Consider the following 22,323-nt stretch of genomic DNA (forward strand, 5'->3'; position numbering starts at 1 on the left):
ATATTTAAATTTACAAATTTTTAAAAATTATCACACAAATGATTAAAAATTGTTTTAATAAATATTTTTCTAAAATATAACACGATAATTAAACAATTGTAAAAATTTAACATATATTTTTTTAAAAAAAAAAATCCGAGGATTTATTTACTTGGAGCAAAAATTATGGTAAATTTACTATCAGTCGCGCACTAAACTCGTCCACAACTTAAAACCGTGTACGAATCCTATTAAGACATTAGTAAATGTCACTTATCTGGATCTGCTTGCACAATTGTGAAATCCGGAATACCTCTAGCAAAGGGCAATCCTAGCCCATACTCACGAGATTGTTGAATCAGTAAATGAATATGTTTTGTCGCTTATTAAAAAGGATGAGAGAAATTATTTAAGCTCCGATGAGGTGTGTAGTGATGACCGAGGTACGGGTGACGGTGACATTCACTCTACTTAATTCATCAACAGTATAAAATGTGTCGGACTCCCGAATCACCAATTGAGGTTGAAGGTCGGTGCTATGGTGATGCTTCTGCGAAACATTGATCAATCACGTGGGTTGTGTAATGGTACGAGACTAATTGTGACTGATCTGGGGGCACACGTGATAAGACGTACTCTCTTAGGTAATAGAGTGCATATTGCTCGACTACGACTACTAATGTAGTCTATCATGAAATTTGTGATTCAGATATGCGTACTTCTACCACGACTACTAATGTAGTCTATCATGAAATTTTTCAATTTTTAGAATAATTTGCATATGTTAAAGTTGATTATTAAATTATACTCCCTCCGTCCCGGTCAATTGTTGTCTTTTCGTTTTGGCACAAAGACCAAGGAATGAGGAAAAGACCAATAACTAAATGACAAGTGGAACAAATGGAATGAGAATGATCAAATTAATCCTCAAGTTCATTCTTAAAATAGAAAGGACAACAAATGACTGAGACACCCCAAAATGGAAAAGGACAACAAATGACCAAGGGATAGAGGGAGTATTTCTTTTATCGGGATGTAAAGTTTTTTATGTAGGCAAATTTTATTTACAATAGTAGATTACATTATTTTCTCTTAAACCATTGCATGTGAACACGTATTTGTAACAAGTTTAAACATTAATTATGTAAATCGCTGATTTAGACCAACTAGATAATTAGAATAGAAATGCAAGAAAAAAAAATACATCCAAAAATATTAATACCGGCCCAAATACATACCCGTGCAATTTTACACGGGTTTAAAACTAGTTTCTATTAATAGATAATGTTTATCCATAGTATATGTGTAAGTTATGTGGTATTCTTAAATTTACAATTTACTACGATTTGCGAAATCATCTGGATTAATTCTACACAAGTCGAGACAATAGCGACACATGGGTTTATATACCCATGTGTCGCTATTGTCTTAACATATTTTATTTGTACTTTATTATTTAGTAATATAAAATTATAAATATAATTTTTCTCAATCAATACGACATTCGATCCTCCCTAGTCGTTTGGTTGATTAAGGAATTTCAACTTTCTAGGAACTTGCAATTCATAGGAATTAAGTTCCATCATCTAATTCGGGTGAATTTGGCAAAATTGTTTGGTTGTCCATATAGGAATTAAATTCCACAGGCATTTTCAATGACCAGGGAGAGTAGGTAAGCCATCACTGGGTAAGTCATTACCCACATCATGTAGGTATTGAAAATTCTTAGGAAGTTCCAATTTCTACATTCTCCTCAAAAAATGGCAACCAAACAGCCTTGTTTTTTTAAAATCATGGGATTTTCTAATGCTTATATTTTTCAAGTGGTAACCAAACGATTAGTAGTCGTTTGGTTCGCTAGAGAAATTGAAGTTCCAAGGAAATTACAAATCACATGATTTTGCAATTCATGTGAAATGGAAAAAAAAGCGTGTTTGGTTGGAATGTTGGAAGTGAATTCAATAAGAATTCCCACTTACCTAGGGTAAGCAACTTCCCCCATTAGAGGCTTAGAGCGTCTCCTATGGACTGCTACAACGTAGTGTAGCTTGATTTGCCACGACGACTTTTTAAGCTACATCGCTCTTCAGCTACGTATTCGTCCAATGATAAATTACAACACTTTGTAGCTTACACGGACCCACGGTATTGCTTTTAACCAATGAAAAAAATATATTTTTATTTTTAAAATATCAAGCTACATAGCTTGGTTGTAGCTTGGTAGAGCTACATGGCTTGAAAGCCACACTAATTTTTTCAATCTTCAATGGTAAGCTACAAGCTCCTTATTTTACAAATATTGCAAGCAGGTCTTTTAAATAAACCATTGGAGATGCTCTTATGAAGGAATTAGAATTCCTATGAAACTTCAATTCATGTGATTTGGGGCAAACAAACAACCCACCAATTTTACAAATCACATAAATCGCAATTCATTTGGTTTATGTTTATGTTAGTAACCAAACAACCCCTAAGTTTTGTCTCAAAACTTGTTTAGCTTTCTTAATTACTGTAAAAATGATAATTACTATCAATTATTCTCATGAAAGGTTATTTTACACAAAAATTAGTTATTTTCACTAAAACATTTTGATCATTTTTGTTTATTTTTAAGTGTTGCGAAAGCTACAAAATGAGGTGAACTCGAATCTACGACCTAACTAGTTTTATACCCATAGAAAAAATATACGGGTCGTAATAGCAGGCGTTGTCATTAGATACATGAGCATATAATTGAGCCCGATTAAGTGTTAAATACCCTTGACAATATAAATAGTCAAATTTGAAGATTCGAATATTTGATAAATATTAGATTTGAATATCAGATAATATACAACAATATTTTATTAGAATTATATTTTAAATTCTTGAAATGTTTGACCCGTTGAATGTATGTAAATTGCAACATTTTATGTAAATTATGATATTTTAACTTATGTTTTAGCATAAATAGTTAAAATAGGAACATGAAATTGAAATAGAAGAAATTGGGTTGAGGGAAGAGGGTAATTAAATAGAATAAGAAAACATAAAACTCAACTTTTATACTCCGTATTATATAGATGAACATCCATCCAACGCTATCATTAGGCTAAGACAACCTTTTATTTTTATTGGTTTACGTAACATTTGAACTACCCATAAGGTAGCAAGAGAATGTGTCATGTGTGCAAACTTCTGTACTAAAAAAAACATATTTTTGTGCATCAATTCAGATCTTAACCTTACTCAAAAACAGCAACTTTTTTCTCCTACTTTCAACTGATTCACACCAGAAAATATCATTTGCCTCATTTCTCCCTGATTTCCCCTGTTTCATCATATAATTTTTACTGTTTTATTCAATAATTTTAATCTTATTGTATAAAATTACTATGGAAGATCAAATCTTGAAGCATGTATGCAAGTTCTGCAAGAAGAAATTTGCCTGTGGAAGATCACTTGGAGGTCACATAAGGTGTCATTTGCCAAAACCAGATAAATCTCGTGCCACATCTTCATTATACTCCAAAACCGAGACGGAAACATTAAGACTGATCAAGGTTGATCAGGGTAATGCTACAAGATTAAGTCTTCTTGCAGGTAGTAATTCTCATTCTTCTACTTCTGATGTCGTCGATGAAGATCAACAGGAAGAAGTTGATATTGCATTGTGCTTGATCATGCTCTCTAAGGATGTGGGGCCCTGGGGAGGTGGTAAAATTCCTCAAAATAAAAACCGTAAGAAAAAGAGGAAAATAGGAGAAACAGTTCAGGTTAAGGAGACTGTTTTTACTGCTGTGAAGTCAAAACACGACGAAAAGAAGTTCATTAGTGTTGTCGATTGCCCTTCTCAAAACCCAGATGAAGAACAATTTGAATTATCAGAATGTTATGATCAAATTGTTACTGAAACATCACCAAGCTCGGAAAATCGAGACATGCTTGATCTTAATCTTCCTCCTGCAGTAATTGTTCAAGAAGATTCTAATGGTACAGTTACTACACCACACTGGTGGATTGAAAATCCTCACAAACATGAATCACTTCTGAGCTTAATCTCGAATTGATTGACCGCGATTTATTGTAGTAGTATTATGAATGATCGCGGTGCTTGTAAGTAGAATACAATCAAATAGTGTAACACATTGTTCTTATTCTGCTGTTCTTTATTACTACATACTTATTACATTGATTTTATTTCCTTAGCTTAGCTTGTGTACTAAAAAAATTCATATTTCGGCTTTAGGTAACTCGACAAATACTCGAAATGCTGCTTTGTACTATGTTAATCATCTAGAAAAAATGAGCAAAAGATTGAAGTGCAATACTCCCTCCGTCTCAGACAATAGTTTACATTGTTTTATTTCTCCCTCACAAAAGAAAGCAAGTGTAAACTATTCACTTAGACAGAGGGAATACATGAACGCATAATTATTCGATCAACTTTACAGTTGGTGATTTATTTAGGAATATACTTTTGAGTGTTAGTTCGTTAATTAAAGTTGCTTGTGAATGTAATAATCAATTACTTGCTATGAAAGCTAAATGAGTATGATGTTGAAAGCCTGAAAACATGGGATGAAATGGCAGAGTAAGAAGATACATAATTCAATTTTCTAGAAGGGGCAATCCACAAAATTAATCAACTTTCATTGTACCATGAGTAACCTGGCAAACGGGTCGAGTGACTCAGGTAAAGTCGGACTAGGTTATTTTCAGGTTTAACAACATTCGGATTGGATCGGGTCAATTCGGGTTCGAATCATTTCCGAATCTGTTATTATAAAGTTTTTTTAGGAATAATGAGGTGTGCAACAATAAACATTCAGATCGATCAATCTCGGATCCTCAGTCCGGGAATCCGGGTGTCGGGTCAGGTCAATCTTGCTAAAAAAAATTCTAGTAGCATAGTAGTGCACACAAAGATAGCATGTGAAGATTGGGTGGTTATTTAGTCTACCTAACATGGAGTACATGGACAACCAATCTCACTTCTTATGCTTTGGCAAGCAGCTAGTGCTTAGGTGTTTACTTAGTAATTTCACCAAGCTTATTGAAAAGACCTTAACTTTATAGAGTTGTATGTAGGACAAACTCCTTTTTATTAGCTTTAGTAGCTTTAATTAATTGCATGTATTGAGGGTGACAAGTTAAATTAACTTGTATAATCAAAATTCAAAATGCATCACCTTAAATTTTGATCAAGTGTGTGCTAGTTGAACTATTTCCCACTTAATCAAGATTACTAATTTGTGAATGATTACTTTATAAGTGTCAACATTTGAACAAATGGTTCGATTTCATATCTAAGCAGTGTTGGATCTAGGGGGCCAGCAAGGACGAGTGTCATTGCTTGTTTGTCCTAGCTGGAATTTTTCGTCCCCTGTCTAATTCTACGACTTGTAAAACTCTACCACCGTCTCATGGGGATTATTATATTGAATGTGATGAAAAACAATAATCTGTTGCACCAAACAAGTTCAAGTGCACTATAATAATGTCAATGTCACTAAAGATCAGCAAATACACTTTCAAGTTTCAACACAACTATCATCATGGTTGGATAGATGGCTGGCTAGTAGTATTGGCAAAGTAATTCCTTCACTTGCTCCAAGTTCTCCTTTTGCATAGAACAATTCATTTCTCCTCTATAATTTTGTTTATAATGTTTTTATCAGTCGATCTAGACGAAAGATTACGTTATCCTCAACACAATATTAATGTGTTACGTTAAGTGGGAAAGTGTGATCAAATTTTATGATTAGTAATAACAGTGGCAGAGCCAAGATTTAAAGTCAGCGGGGTCGAAAAATTTAAGCAGTGGTGAACGGGTAATAATATAAGGTGACCTAAGAAAAAGATCGAAAATGTTAAGACTTCAAAATTTTCATACGCCGGCGGGGCAAGTATCCCTGCAAGCCCCTCGCTCAACTCACACGTTTATCAAAATCTGACCATTTTAATCGCGATATTATCGCTACAGAAAACTTGGAAGGAAAGCCTGGATCTATGCATTTGGTAATCCTCGAACTGATTGGCATATTTTTTTTTGGTCTAAACCATCCGGTAATCCGAACTACATTGGGCCGACTAATCCGGATTTCGGGGCCTCCCAATCGCAGTTGAGGGGGATCGATCCGCAGACCTCCCTACCAAGCACAGCCCCATGCTACCACTGGGCCAACCAACGATTGGTTGACTGATTGGCATATTGGAAGGTTGGTTTCCATGAACTTCAGGTTAAGGCAATGTTTGGTCGCCACTTTAATTGTTAGGCAATACCAAAGGTTGACTATAGAAACTTGTGTTTTTGGTCAATATTAAATCATGATTAGGACAACAGCAGATCCAGCAATTTAGGGTTTTCTCTTAAAATTCCTTAAAATACATCTTTCAATTTTGAAGCGAAGCATGGTTGTTGATCTAGTTTTATAAATGCAGTAGCTGATGAAGCATCAGGATTTCGCGAAATAACCAGTGTTTAGTTAATGCAATGACGAGTGATTGGGCGTGATGACTTACTTAACTGTCTAGTCCGTCTGTGTCTGTCCCCAGGTAGTTGAGTTGGACTGAACCGATGAGTGAATTCGTACTATTTTACCAATTCGTATACCAAGCCTCCCTTTTACTGAATAACACGGTATAAAGGCAAATGAAAGAAACCAAGTTGATACTTTCATAACTGAAGTTGCAAAACTTGCATCGTCAAAAAGAGGTCGAAATCTAATACTTGGAACCCAAAAACAAGAAGATTTAACATAGGCCATAAGGTAGAAAAATGGGTCTGGGTCAATAATTCAGTCTACATCTATATCTCATTTGTGCTTTGAAACAGCAATACTGAAGATGGACATACAGCTAGTGAATTAAATGGCATCGGCACCAATTCTGCCAGCAACTTGATCGAGATCTCTCTGGCCACTTGATGTGATTCTCCTCCCACTAAAAAAACGATAAAGAAATTGTTAGAAGATTCTTCATTAGTAAAATATGATTACAGTTAAAAGGTACATAAACCTTGGTTAGAATAGCCAACTCACCCCTTAGGATCAATTTCGATGATGTTGATGCTCTCTAGTTGTTGAAGAATGTTACGGGCAACAGAGCCACTGCTCATGCAGAAGTGACGAGGGCGACTCCCATTTCTCTTGCTTCCTCCATAAATTCTCCTGAATCCACCAACACCAATTCCACCCCTCAAGTATACTTTCCTAGCAATGGAAGCTGCAAACGAGGAGAACACAATATTAGTAAATACAAACAGCAGGGACTCCATCGTATGACTAAACACAGTCTGCACGCAACTTCACATTAAATTTGACAACTAATTTTGAAAGAGTCATTGGACAACGAAATCTTACAAATCATGCTCTTTTTACGAAATAGCACCAGATGGCACAAGTCAAGGAGCACAAATATGTTAATTTAAGAATGCTAGACTCTTTGGCGGAATGAAATTACAAAAGCTTAATGAGTTCATAAGCGAGGCAACTTTCAGCGAATAGCACAGATGGCACAGGTCAAGGAGCAAAATATGTGGAATATAGGAATGACAGACTCTTTGGCAGAATGAAATAAGAAAAGCTTAATGAGTTCAAAAGCGAGTAACTCTTGTAGCTTAAACCAGCTGCTGTCGGCAAATTCACATATAAATTCATCAACCCATTTTGAAACAGGTATCAGGCACAATGAAATCTTACAAATTGTGCAAAGCCTCTCATTTCAGGGAATATCACCAGATGGCGTAACTCAACAAGCATATGTGAATGAATATAAGAATGCTCGACTCTTTGGTACAATGAAACTAGAAGAGCTTAATGAGTTCATAAGCGAGGTAAATCTTGTCACTTGTGATCAATTAACTGACAGTTATGTTAAATCATGCAACGGGTAAATCATGCAACGGGCCTGGGCCGTACCCAAATGGAGGAGAGAAAGTCCGCTTCATAAGGTCAAGGAGGTTCCACTCTAAAACCAATTGGCAATAGAGGGAGAAGCCCCTTGCCTCATAAAGTGGTAACTCCTCCCCTCTTTTATCAATGTGGGACACTCACATGTGGGAATATATGGGTGGTTTTCTTCACAAGTTACGGTATTAGTAAAGACCAACAATGGGGTAATGGATAAGAAACTAATCCAAATTTCAACAAAGTAAGCAGTAATGAAAATGGGTCCAAGCAGACAAGAACTAAAATCGATCTCCTTTATTTGGAGGAATCCATAGAAATTAAGCACGTAATAGATGAAGCTAGCAAGAGATGAACGACGAAATGGCAGACTTACCAGCTCTAATGTAGTACCAGTCAGGGTCATATGGAGCAAGTTCCTTGTGAACTCCAGTTTTCACAATATCGGTCCAATGTGGGAGCTCCATCTACATAACCAACACATAAAACACTAAAATTTACAACGAATATTGCTACAAATATCGCTACCAACACAAAACAATGAGACGAAGACGATACAACTGCCAACAAACATTCTAAAACCTTAATCGGATCATCCCCATTTCCTCCAAACAAATATAAGTCCATTTCTCATCGATCACCAAATATACAATTATACAATTATAATAACAATCCTCCATTCAACCACTCTCTCCGTCTCAATCATTTGTTTACCTCTAATTAAAATAACTCAAAAGTAAACAAATGACCGGGACAAAAGAATACATTATCTAAATCGCTTGATAAAAGAATTATACTCCTTCCATCCCAATCATTTGTTTAACTTTGATTAAAATACTATTAACAAAGAAAATAAAAGGTAAACAAATGATTGGGACGGAGGGAATATACGGCACTCTAATCTATATAGGGCTTTAGCATTTGTTTAAATTTGATTAAAATACCCGTCACAAAAACTAAAAAAAGAAAGGAAAAGAAAGTAGACCTTGCCGGAGCGCTTGAGATGAGCGGCGTAAGCCTTGACGAAATCATGAGGTGAAACATCTTTCACAGCCTTCGACACTTTTACTGCTCCTTCCATTTTTACAGTTTTACCCCTCTCTCTATCTCTCTCCTCTCTCTCTCTCTCTAGAAACTTGTTGGGAGGTGGGTTTGTGCGCAGTGGAAGGAAGGTTTTCAGAGGTGACGACAGGGTTTAAATGTGGCTTCTGTTTTTTAGGGTTTTAAGTGTTTGGGGACCCGTTTTTGTTTGGGCCAGTTATGTTGTTGCTAGTTGTCCAATACAATTAGATCTCACAAACGGGCTGGTCTAGGTCACGGATTTAAAAAATACGGGTTTATAGGGGTTTTGAGTTCGATTTATGGTCACAGAGATTGGATAAACGCCATTTTAATAATGTTTGTTTATTTGATTTTAATTATAATTTTACGAGTATCATTATTCTTAACTAGTTTGAATGCCCGTGTGTTGCAACGGGGTAATAAACTTATTTATAATGCAAAAAAAAAAAAAAACGTTATAAGGGTTTAATGTTTACATTCTATGTCTAATGATTGGTTTACATATTAAAAGATTAATATATATGTGGGTTAACTCTTATTTATAATCATATAATCACCCTACCTTATACTAATCTTTCGATGTGGGACAATTCTATTATTTATATGTAATATATTCACCAAACTTGGATTATTTTTCTGATGTGGGACAATTCTACTATTTATACGTAATATATATTCATCTGACCTGCATTATTTTTCAATGTGGGACAAATAACATACTCAGAATTACACTATCTTTTTTCCACTTAATTCGACATCCAACCAGATCCCGAATACCGAATACGGACAATTGCTACTCATATATCTAATAGTTATATTTAAATTTAATAATATGATCAAGTACTCTTCATTAATATTTGTACGTTGTTTTTCTTCAAAAAAAAAAATCATAATTGAGATACGGAAATTTTCCGTGGTACCTCTTAATTTTGTCAGATTTTCCATGTTACCCCTACTTTTAAGAATCTGCCTACGATACCCTTGAGGTTCCCATGGTACCCCCTAATGTAAAGGTTATTAAATGGACGTTAAGTTTGATGGCGTGGCAATAAAATAACAATTAAAAATAATTCCCCCTTTATTGTTTTATTGGTACGAATATCTCTCTTTTTTAAATGAAAATTTAATTAACTATATCATTATAATATTAGAAATTTCTCATGGTAACTTTGAACTTTGATAGATTACACATGGTTCCCCTAATTTTAAGTTTCTACAAATGGTACCCTTGTGTTCACTTTTTTCTTTCTCAGAATACCATTTGACATTTTCCGTCATAAGCCCATTACTCTTATGACTTGGGGACGCCTTTTTCTTTTGTTATCTATTACACAAACAGTTCAATATCTAATTCCTAAATCTATATTTTATTTAATAAACTAACATTTAGGTACACAAATAGCATGGCATGCTCAATTACTCATGTAGTTACTCATAGGAGTAATAGCGTTATGAAAAAAAGTAAACACAAGGGTATTATATGTAGAAACTTAAAATTAGGGGTATTATGTGTAATCTACCAAAATTATAGGGTATCATGAAAAATTTCCGTTATAACACTGACCATTTTATCGCTCTTTCTCCCACCTAAAAAAATGTTACTGTTCCGGGTGTAATTCCAGAGCAGATTTGTTTACCACGTAAGCTTGGTGAAATGATGTCTTTCCTTGTCTCGACTCTTCCTTTCGGTCTCTCCTGAAACGATGAACAAACTGAGGGCTCGGCTTTGCACCGAGCGTACTCACTCCGACGCTCAAGTCAGTAAACTTAAAGGGATTAAGTTGTGTGTTACTTGACAAAGTATATTATAGAGAGATAAGGAGTTTATACGGATGAATAGTGAGTTTTAGGTTAGATTGTGGATCCCCTTCTCAATGAGAGAAGTGGAGTATTTATAGACTTTCACCTTTTGTCACGTAGTGGCCAAGTGGGCCAAGTGGCGTAACAGGTGGAAAGTACATTCTACCCTCGGCCGAGGGACCCATGGCAGGCCGGCGGGCCTGTTGACTCCATGCCGAGGGGTCTTGGATATGAGTACGCGGATATGTCTCCCGGCTGGCTAGTTGCCTAGCAAGCCGAGACCCAGTGATCGGCCGACAAAGTTGCGTCGGTTAGGCGGTCTAACATGTTGACTTCTTTGTCTTTTGATCCTTGACCTTGCTCAATATGTTGACTCGGTCAGCGGGTGCAGAATATGCCCCATCAATTTGCCCCTAGGGTAGTCTATGCCGTGGTATGGACCTTCGATGAGTGTTGAGCGTATTCTGCGCAAGTTGCATTTTCTTCCCCGGCTTCCTCTTCCCGACTTGCTTACATTCGGGCCGTACCATATCCCCCTCCACATGGATGTGTAATGGACATCAAATGTGGAAAAGAAGGTGTCGGCGTGGCGGGTCCAAGGTTGAGAGTGCGGATGCTTTGATTGCCCCACGGTCTTTCGCCAAGCTTGGTTGATCGGTGGCCGTTTGGCAAGTAGATAACATGGAGCGTGTTGAAGAAGATACGTCGATTGGCATTCCGCCAAGTAGCGTGTCAAAGAAGATTGGTAACTGTTGTGACGATTGACATTCCGTGGCTGCATGCTTGACACGTGTCTCAGTGTTGATTGGTTGACGCTTCATGGGCTTTGCTCTGATTGGTCGGATTTGAGTGGGCTTTGCCCTATAAATAGGGGAGTTAGCCCCTGAATTTGGCCTTCCAAATTCATTCTCTCAAAAAATTTTCTTCTTTTCGCTTAGTTTTCTTTGACGAAACTTCTCTCTAGTCTTTGAAGCGTTACTCGGCGTAACACTCTTCCCAAGGTAAACAAACAAATTTTCCAACTTTTAATTGTTAAGTTTTTGTTGTGAACATGTCTTCTGCTGATGTCGGACCTAGTAATCCTGCGCCGGGGGGTTCCCCGTCGCGCCTTGATGAGGAGGAGGCACTCGCCGTCATCCCGATAAGGTCCGGGGCCCTAGGTCTCCTTCTCCCGAGGTTGATGATCGGTATTTGGATGGTTTCTCGGATGATGATGATGATGGTGATGATGACGGTGATGATGACGGTGATGATGAGGAAAGGACTCATTCTGATGAGGAGAGGCCGCATCTCTTGGATCACGGCGACGCCTGTAAGATCGGCCCTGATCGTGCTTGTTCCAACAAGTTAGCCAGTTGCTCTGGTCCTGACTTTTTCGAACATCATTTCTCCTTTGGCAGGGAGTATAGGATTGTTATTCCTAAAGAGGGGCAGGCCGTCTGTTGCCCTCCCGGGTTGTATCGGCGTATACATGAGACACGGAGTATGGGCTCGGTTTCCTCTCAATGCATACGTTTGCCATAATTAAAGCAATGAACGCGTGTGGCATACCGCATCCGTTGGCCATCGGGACGATTGTTGGCTTTGTGTGGCTATGCCGATTTAAGGGGAGGCCCCAACGGTGAACCTATTTCACGGCTTCATGACCTTTTGAATGTTCAAGGTGGCAAGGGGTGGTATAGCATCTGACCGAGCCAGGTTATATCACCGTCCCTAAGCTTACTTCTGCAAGGACCTGGAAGGCACGGTGGGTATATGTTGAGGTTAGGGGATTATCCATGCCTCGGTCCTTCCAGCACCGCGTCAATTTGCGGTGCGAGAGCAAAGGGGAGCGTGAGAAATATGTCTTCCGGCATAAGCTTAAGATGGACGCCTTGAAGGTCCATCTTAATGCGGACAAACGGCGGGCAATGAAGCTGTTTGAGACTGAGAAGGATGGGTCGCCGAAGGGATGGATGCCCCCGACGCAGATCATTCTTCAAGATGAGCCGCTCTGCCACGTCGGCCTCATACCGGCCCTAGCACAGGGTGAGTGGGGTCGGTGTGAGGCCCATCTCTGCTTTTAATGTTTCTTTTTTTGAACCTTGATTTATTTCTTTTATTTAACTCTTGCTTCGTTTCTTTTTTGAGACCGTTTTGGCCGGATCCGTCTGAGGAAATCCTCAAGAAGATGGGGCTTGACAAGGACAAGAACGTTGTTGAGTTGCATCCGAAGGCCGATACACGTGATCGCAGACCGGCGCCAAACGACCTCATGGATCAGCAGTTGAAGGCCCTTGATGTGACGGCGGCCCAGGCGAAGGTTGCGTAACGTCGCGCCGAAAAGCGAAAAAGCAACGTCTTCGGCGGCGACGGCGTCAACTTCGATTCAACCTCCAATCCCTGCAATCCAAAAGGAGACGGTGGTGATCGTCGATATTACCGATGAGGAGGTCACATTGGCAGAGGAATCTCCTCTCTTACGCAAGAGGAAAGAGATCAGCTTTTGCCCGCATGCTGCGCCTTGCCATCGCTACCGAGGCAAAGCAAAGAAATGGGTCTTCCGGCCAAGAAGGCCAAGCTGGTACGGATCTAACCTGTGGTTGATTTAGGCATTTGGTTCATTAGGCGTTCGATGACAGGCTCTCCGGCATGTCAATGAACGTTGACATGGATGCTTTGTCCGAATTTTTTGTAGATCAACCGCCGCCGTCTACCGGTCCTACTGAACAGCGTATTGAGAAGCGACCTGCGCAGACGGGTGCTAAAGATGCCGCCGTCGTCTCCTCCTCCCCGAAGTCTTCCCCCGCCCAGATTAAGAAGATGCTGGCGAAGTGGGCTGATATGGCCGGTGCTCATATTATAGAGCAGAAAAAGGTCATGGCGAAGTCGCCCACGGCTTGAGCGGCTCGGAGCTTGAGCTCGGCTGCGAAGAAGGAAGCCGAGAAGGCCAAGGTTGAGGCCGAAAAGGCGGTCCTTCGAGCGAAAACTTAGGGAGGACGCGAAAAGGCGGTCCTTCTTTGAGAGAGCCAAGGTTGAGGCCGGGAGGCCGATGCCGCTAAGATCTTTGGAGGAGCGTGACCGACCGAAAGCATTTGACTTCACTGCTAAGAAGAGGGACGAATGGAAGTCCCTGTTTAGGGCCCAGGCGAAGGTGCTTCGGAACACGAGGGCTATCATCACCCAGAGGGAGTTGGACATTGAGACGCTCCAAAGCGTCCTCCTCCCTAACATGTGCGCCCAATCGGGACTGGCCGAAGAAGCCGCCGGGGAAGTGATCGGAGAGCTCTTTCTGAAGGCTCCTTCCCGTGCGTAGATTTGACGAGCTGTTTGATGACAAGCTTGATGCTAAGGTGAAGGCCGCGGAAGAGAAGGCTGCGGAGGAGGCAAGGGTGAAGAAGGAGGAAGTGGAGGCCGCGGAGAAGGCGGCCCATGCTGAAAAGGCGAAGGCGGCCAAGGAGGAAGCTGAGAGGGCTAGGCGGTGAGGTCAAGTCGCCGTCTGACTCGGGTCGCCTACCAAAGATGATCTGCTGATGTCGCGGTGGCGAAAAGAACAGAGCATAGGGAGACGGGCGGTCGTCACCGGAGGTTCACCCGGCATCTCGGATAGCTTCAGCTGTTCGGGGACCAATTATTAAGCCTTTCCTCCCTGCCATCTTTTGGCACTTCATGTCTTATGTCTGTACCCTTTTGCTGTTCCTTCTTTTTTTGTAAACTTTGGTAGGTAGTGTTTAGGCTATCCCTATGGGGACGGCTGTAACACCCCCATATTCCAAGTGCCTTACCAGGACCACTCAGGTATGGAGACATCACCATCTCGGTTGCCCGAGGTACGATAATCAAATAGACAAAACAGAAACAACGTTTATTATAAATAGTTTAATGAAGGAATACAATCCTCGAAACCAAACTGAAAGTGCAATACATTATTCAAACTGTTTGTTCTCAACTGAAATGTAAATAAAAGCTAAACTACAGCGGAAGACTCTATCGTCATGTCGTGGCCATCCCAGCTATCCCCGTATCATCTCTATACCTGCTCAATATCTGCTCACCATCCCCGAATGGATCACCGCAGGTTTTACAAAACAACACCGGGGTCAGTACTAATCCCACAATCAATATACATAACAACAATAAGACAAATAGCAATTTGAACCGCCACACACACACACACACCAACCAACCGTCTCAATCATCGATCGTCCACCGGACCATCCTCGCCGATGGGGGACCGCAGCCGTTCCCACCTAAGCCCGCTCATCGTACGAGCGATAACCCCGCTCATTAATGTGCACATCCCTTCTGTGGCGGGTTCCACAGAAGGCGAAACTAGGGCGTGAGATCACTCCTGCAAGTGACCCCACTCACTCGGAGAACGCATCTCGAGAGCCATCAACGAACACAACCACAATCACAATCACAATTACAATCATCATATCAATCAGCTAATTACAAAGATATCACCAATATCCCATTATGGGACTAATACCGAGTAGAAATCCTACCCGGAAAGCACACACACGAGACGGTATCTACAAATTGTCTCAAAACGGCTCTCTACGAATTCTCCTCCTATCATACATAACACATAAAGACTACCATTCAATTCCTACTCATAAAATCCCCAATTGCTAAATTAGGGTTTCAACCACCTTATCAAAACATTATAAAACTTATGTTAAAAGCTTACCCTCGACGCAAGGAATCCAACGACACGAACTACGATGCAAACCGACCGTCTGAACTCCGGGAATTGTCAAGAACGCGATAAGGAAGAAGAACAAGTTGCTTTCTCTCTTAAACAGGTTTTAGGTTTAGTAAAAAGTGATTTAGAACAAAGACGAATTGGTTTAAATACCTTAATCGCGTAATTAACAAAACCCGAGAAAACTCCCCCAGAAACCGGACACACGATCGAGTACCCAAGGTACTCGATCGAGTACCCCCTTACTCGATCGAGTGCCCCAACTACTCGATCGAGTGCCCAACAGTCGAAACTATTTTATTTCGCAACATACCCTTACTCGACAGAGTAAGGGCTACTCGATAGAGTACCCCAAGACATATAAATACGGAGTATTACGGTCTTCCCTCCTTAAAAGGAACTTCGTCCCCGAAGTTCAAACCACGAAAAAAACAAAGGTACTCCCTCAACATTCCCGACTCAACCATCAAACAAAAACATGATACAAACCCAAGACAAACATCCCGACACAACATATAAAAGGTGTATAAAACTCCTAAAAACTCTCGCGATCATCTCCTACCCCCCTAAAAGAAACAAGGTTACGTCCCCGTAACCATACATACCTGATCAAAAGGAAAGGGTAACGCTCTTTCATGATATCCTCCGCCTCCCATGTAGCTTCCTCGGTCTCGTGGTTAGACCAAAGGATCTTAAGCAAAACGGTCTCACCACTCCTGGTCTTTCTAACCTTTCGGTCTAGAATCTGCTTAGGCACCTCAAGGTACGATAAAGACTCATCCAGCTCTAAGCTCTCTGCCTCCAACACATGTGACGGGTCACTCACATACTTCCGCAACTGCGATACATGAAACACATTATGCACTCTCTCCAACGCAGCCGGTAAAGCCAACCGATAAGCCACTTCCCCAACTCGCTCTAAGATCTCATAAGGCCCTATAAACTTCTGACTTAGCTTGCCTTTCTTCCCAAACCTCATAACTCCACGCATAGGGGACACTTTCAGAAGAACCTTGTCCCCAACCTGAAACTCGATGTCCCGACGATGTAGATCTGCATAACTCTTCTCGTCGATCCCGGGTGCTCTCATCCGTTCTCTCGATCATCTTAATCTGTTCTACCATCTCATGTACCATCTCTGGTCCTAAAACCATCTTTGCCTCAAAGACTATCGTCCCAACAGATCGGACTCCTACATCTCCTCCCATACAAAGCCTCAAACGGTGCCATACCTATCTTTGGTGTGATAACTGTTGTTGTAAGAAAACTCTATCAAGTCCAACCTCTCGCTCCCCCTACCACCAAAATCCATCACACAAGCTCTCAACATGTCCTCCAAAGTCTTGATTGTTCTCTCGTCGCCCATCGTCGCAGGATGAAATCGTACTCATCTTCAAAGTGTTCCCAACGATTCTGCAACTCTTTCCAAAACCTCGATATAAACCTCGCATCTCTGTCGGACACTATGTCCTTAGGGACTCCATGTAACTTAAGCACGTTCTTTCGATAGGCCATAGCTAATTGTGCCTTAGTCCATGTATCTTTCATTGGAACAAAGTGAGTGACTTGGTCAACCGATCCACTATTACCCAAATCATATTGTTACCTTGTTGACTCTTAGGTAAACCCACAATGAAATCCATGGAAATGGATTCCCACTTCCACTCAGGCACCTCCAAAGACCGAACCTTACCTTGTGGTCTTCTCTGTTCCCCTTTAACTCTCTGGCATGTCAAACAACGGGACACAAACTCATTTGTTTCTTTCTTCATCAGGCCACCAAAACGTTTTCTTCAAATCCTTGTAAAGCTTGTCTCCACCCGGATGAATTGAATATGGTGTGCAATGCGCCTCTGTCATGATTGTCTTTTTCAATTCCTCGTCATTAGGAACACACCACCTACCATCAAACCTCAAACTACCATCTGTATGAATAGAAAAGCGGGACACCTTTGTCCCTTTCTCCATGACTCTCTCCACTCCACCATCTTAGGATCCAAAGCTTGCTTATCCCGAATGTCATCATAAAACTCCATATGTCTTTGTCATATCACCCATAGCATCTCCTTTCTCGCATCATATGAATCCCAAAGCTCGCTACCTCATCCCTCGGCCTCATCAAAGATAGAGCTGTACACAAGGAATGTACACTCTTTCTACTCAAAGCATCAACAACTACATTGGCCTTCCCTTCATGGTAGATGATTTCCATGTCGTAGTCGCCAATCAACTCCATCCACCTCCTCTGTCTCATGTTCAATTCCTTCAACGTGAAGATGTACTTGAGACTCTTGTGATCGAGAAAATACCTTAAAGATTGCTCCATAAAGGTAATGTCTCCAAATCTTGAGAGCAAACACCCAAAGACCCAACTCCGGATCATGAGTAGGGTAATTCTCCTCATAAGGCTTCAATCGCCTAGAAGCATAGGCAATTACCTTACCATTCCGCATCAACACACATCCCAACCCATTCTTGAGGCATCTGTATAGACCTCGAAATTCTCGCTCCCTTCAGCAATGCCAAGACGGGAGCGTGGTCAAACGCTCCTTTAAGGTTTGGAACGCCGTCTCACAACTCTCATCCCAACGAAACCTGTTCTCTTTCCTCATCAATGCCGTCATCGGTCTAGCTATCTTGGAGAAATCCTTCACGAACCGCCTGTAGTATCCAGCTAAACCCAAGAAACTTCTAACCTCCGTGACATTCTTCGGTGCTTCCCACTTTGTCACTGCCTCAATCTTCGCCGGATCTCTGACTACCCCATCTTTAGAGATTACATGCCCCAGGAAAAGCAACTTTCTCCAACCAAAACTCACACTTAGACGACTTAGCATACAACTCATGATCTCTCAAAGTCTGCAACACGATCCTCAAATGCTCCTCATGCTCCTCCTTAGTCTTAGAGTAGACTAAGATATCATCTATAAACACCACTACAAACTGGTCCAAGAACTGTCTAAAGATCCTATTCATCAAATCCATAAACACTACCGGCGCATTAGACAACCCAAATGGCATCACCACATATTCATAATGGCCATACCTCGACGTGAAAGCTGTCTTCGGTATGTCCACATCTCTAATCTTCACCGATGGTACCACGACCTCAAATCGATCTTAGAAAAGACCATTGCACCACTCAACCGATCAACAGGCCATCTATCCTTGGCAAAGGATACTTGTTCTTTATCGTCACACGGTTCAACTCCCGGTAATCTATGCACGACCTCATACTCCCATCTTTCTTCTTTACGAACAGTAATCGGTGCTCCCCAAGGCGATACACTCGGTCTAATGTACCCTTTTCTATCAAACCATCCAACTGTTTCCTAAGTTCCTCCATCTCCTTAGGACCCATACGGTACGGTGCCTTAGAGATTGGCCCGCCCCCGGCTTCAACTCAACGGTGAAATCTATCTCCCTCTTCGGTGGCAACCCCGGAATCTCCTCTGGAAAGACATCTGCAAACTCTCCCACCACTGGTATCTCATCAACTGCCGGGCTCTCTATCCGGTCATCTCTCACATGGCACAAAATCAGAGGACATCCCTTCCTCAGATACGACTTCAAAGTGACCGCTGCAATCAACTTAACTTTGGGTTTGACTAGAAACCCACGGTAAGACACACTTACACCCTTAGGACCTCTTAGGGACACTTTCTTTTGATGACAGTCTATCTTAGCCTTATACTTTCCTAACCAATCCATCCCAACTATCATCTCAAAACCATTAAAAGGAAACTCTAGCAAGTCTACAGGGAAATCGACTTGCCCAACTATTAAAGATACATCTCTAAACAACCTCCCACACGATACAGACTCACCTGAAGGTATGAAAACTTGCTCCTTAACAGACTCATATACTCTCAGACCCAACTGCTTTACATGACTCGAAGACACAAACGATTGAGAAGCCCCCGAATCAAACAAAACAAACGTAGGAATACCATTAACAAGGAATGTACCGGTGATAACATGCGCATCCTCCTCAGCTGCCTTCTTCTCCATCATGAACAACTTGCCACTGGTCTTCTGCCCACCTCCCTGGACAGTACTAGCTGATGCGGTCGGCTTAGCACCCGACCCTTGATTGTTGTTGTTGTTGTTCATCGGTGTCTTCTGATAAGAATTACCGCCGTTGCGGTTGCCTCCACTCTGGTAGCTCGACCTCCCGGTTTGGCCATGATCCGGGTCATTTGCTCGCAAAGCTCGTGCAGGTCTGCGAAAGGATCCGGTGCACTCGTGCACTCATGTCTCTTGTGGCCTACGCCACCACACCCAAAGCAGTCACTCCCGGTGTTGCTCACACTCCCACGACCTCTCCCAAAGGAAGTTCCAGCACTAAACCCAGACCCAGAAGAAAACCCCTTAGATTGATTGTGGTTGCCTTTCTTGTAATTAGATTGGCCACCACCCTCGCTCTCCGACTTCCTCTTCTCACCACCGGACTCTCTCCGAGCCATCTCCACTAGTCTCTCGGCTCTCCCGGCCCTCTCATATGCTTCCTTCACATCGGTGAGGACTCCCACGGAGTAACTTATCCATAATCTTCGTGGTTAGTCCACTCTCAAACCTCAAAGCCAAATTCTCATCACTCAAACCCATGTCCTCAAAGATATCTAGATTTCTCATTGAACTCGCCTGTAGTACTCAGCCCACAGACATCTCGGCGAGTCATCTTAAACTTGTCGAACTCCTCCTCAACTTACTCCTCACATGTTCGGCACGAACTCCTTCCTCATGACCCTACGAAACTCCTCCCAAGGTATAGCAGGTAACCCCTGGTTGGTATATATCTCCTTGGCACTCACTTTCACTGAATCCCACCACTTGCCAGCTGCCTCCCTCAGATAGAATGCAGCCTGATCCACTCTCATCTCATCAGGACAGTGGACTAAATCTAGTATGTTCTCCATCTCCCTCAGCCAACTATCAAGACGGTTAGGCTCCTCAACCCCCTTGTACTCCTTCGGGTTAAACCTCGCAATATAGAGGCTGACTTTAGCATGGTCAACCTCCTTCTCCTTACTCTTATCCTTGTCCTCATTCACTCTCTTCAGGGTCTCAGTAAGAGCGTCCTGGTGCTCTAACATCTTAACGATGTCATCCGTAGTCATAAGCTCTGCTCTAGCGTACAAGGCATTTTTCTTGGGCGGCATCTTGAAACTAAACATATATAAGAAAGGGTAGATATGAACATACGTACTAAACTTCAAAACACGAAAACACGCTGCCCAGAACCCACTCGATCGAGTATCCGAACCCACTCGATCGAGTAACGGGCTACTCGATCGAGTGCCCCTATGTACTCGATCGAGTACCCAAACTCCAGAACCCAACGGACCTTCACGGTCACTAACCCACTCGATCGAGTATATAGGCTACTCGATCGAGTGACCCCTACTCGATCGAGTACCCCTAGTTACTCGATCGAGTGCCCCAAAACGCGATTCTGGACTCAATTTCGCCAAAAACCTATCCGATCGAGTCAGTCTTACTCGATCAAGTACCACTAATACGTAAAAGCTACCCGCATATTACGTCACATACTAACATTGCTAACTTTATAAAAATCGCATGATATCATAATCAATATGCTACGCATCTATTCTACTTATCAATAAAATCAAATCATCATGCTATAAAAGCCACATTGTAAACACCTCAACATGCTATCATCTCATTAACATGTTCCACGTATCATTTCCTTTCACATGCTCAACTTCCTATTTCAACACCAAACAATCAACACACTTCATCACCTTGTTGCACAAGTTACTAAGCACACACATGACTCAACACACATTTCCCCCATGTGACCGGTTCAAAGTTGTAGGGCGACCCCTGCGACTTTAGGACGTCTCCCAAGCCTTTGCACTAGCTCCTACAACTTTTACCCTGGGTTCATTTTAATTGACTCCCTATGTTCATTAAGTTCATTGGTTACGAGTTTCGGGATCGTCGCTCGATACCATTTGTAACACCCCATATTCCAAGTGCCTTACCAGGACCACTCAGGTATGGAGACATCACCATCTCGGTTGCCCGAGGTACGATAATCAAATAGACAAAACAGAAACAACGTTTATTATAAATAGTTTAATGAAGGAATACAATCCTCGAAACCAAACTGAAAGTGCAATACATTATTCAAACTGTTTGTTCTCAACTGAAATGTAAATAAAAGCTAAACTACAGCGGAAGACTCTATCGTCATGTCGTGGCCATCCCAGCTATCCCCGTATCATCTCTATACCGCTCAATATCGCTCACCATCCCCGAATGGATCACCGCAGGTTTTACAAAACAACACCGGGGTCAGTACTAATCCCACAATCAATATACATAACAACAATAAGACAAATAGACAGCTGAACTGCCACACACACACACACACCAACCAACCGTCTCAATCACCGATCGTCCTTTGGACTACCGCGATGGGGGACCGGCCGTTCCCACCTAAGCCCCGCTCATCGTACGAGCGATAACCCCGCTCATTAATGTGCACATCCCTTCGTGGCGGGTTCCCTGAAAGGCGAAACTAGGGCGTGAGATCACTCCCGCAAGTGACCCCACTCAGCCGAGAACGCATCTCGAGAGCCATCAACGAACACAACCACAATCACAATCACAATTACAATCATCATATCAATCAGCTAATTACAGCACATCACCAATATCCCATTATGGGACTAATGCGAGTAGGAAATCCTACCCGGAAAGCACACACGCGAGACGGTATCTCTGGTTTGTCTCAAAACGGCTCCTCTACGAATTCTCCTCCTATCATACATAACACATAAAGACTACCATTCAATTCCTACTCATAAAATCCCCAATTGCTAAATTAGGGTTTCAACCACCTTATCAAAACATTATAAAACTTATGTTAAAAGCTTA

General features: G+C 41.6%; 1 protein-coding gene across 1 annotated transcript; it reads right to left on the reverse strand.

Annotated features, from left to right (window-relative positions):
* Positions 1–6,614: 6,614 nt before the first annotated feature.
* On the reverse strand, positions 6,615–9,100 carry LOC141652754 (small ribosomal subunit protein eS19y-like). Its single transcript, XM_074460348.1, has 4 exons — positions 8,854–9,100; positions 8,245–8,335; positions 7,002–7,185; positions 6,615–6,903 (listed from the first exon to the last, which is right to left on the reverse strand). Exons 1-4 carry the CDS (start codon positions 8,947–8,949, stop codon positions 6,828–6,830), a joined length of 447 nt encoding a protein of 148 aa, XP_074316449.1. The 5' UTR covers positions 8,950–9,100; the 3' UTR covers positions 6,615–6,827.
* Positions 9,101–22,323: the final 13,223 nt, after the last annotated feature.

This window comes from Silene latifolia, chromosome 4 (genome assembly GCF_048544455.1).
Source record: "Silene latifolia isolate original U9 population chromosome 4, ASM4854445v1, whole genome shotgun sequence".
Classification (NCBI taxonomy): Eukaryota; Viridiplantae; Streptophyta; class Magnoliopsida; order Caryophyllales; family Caryophyllaceae; genus Silene; species Silene latifolia.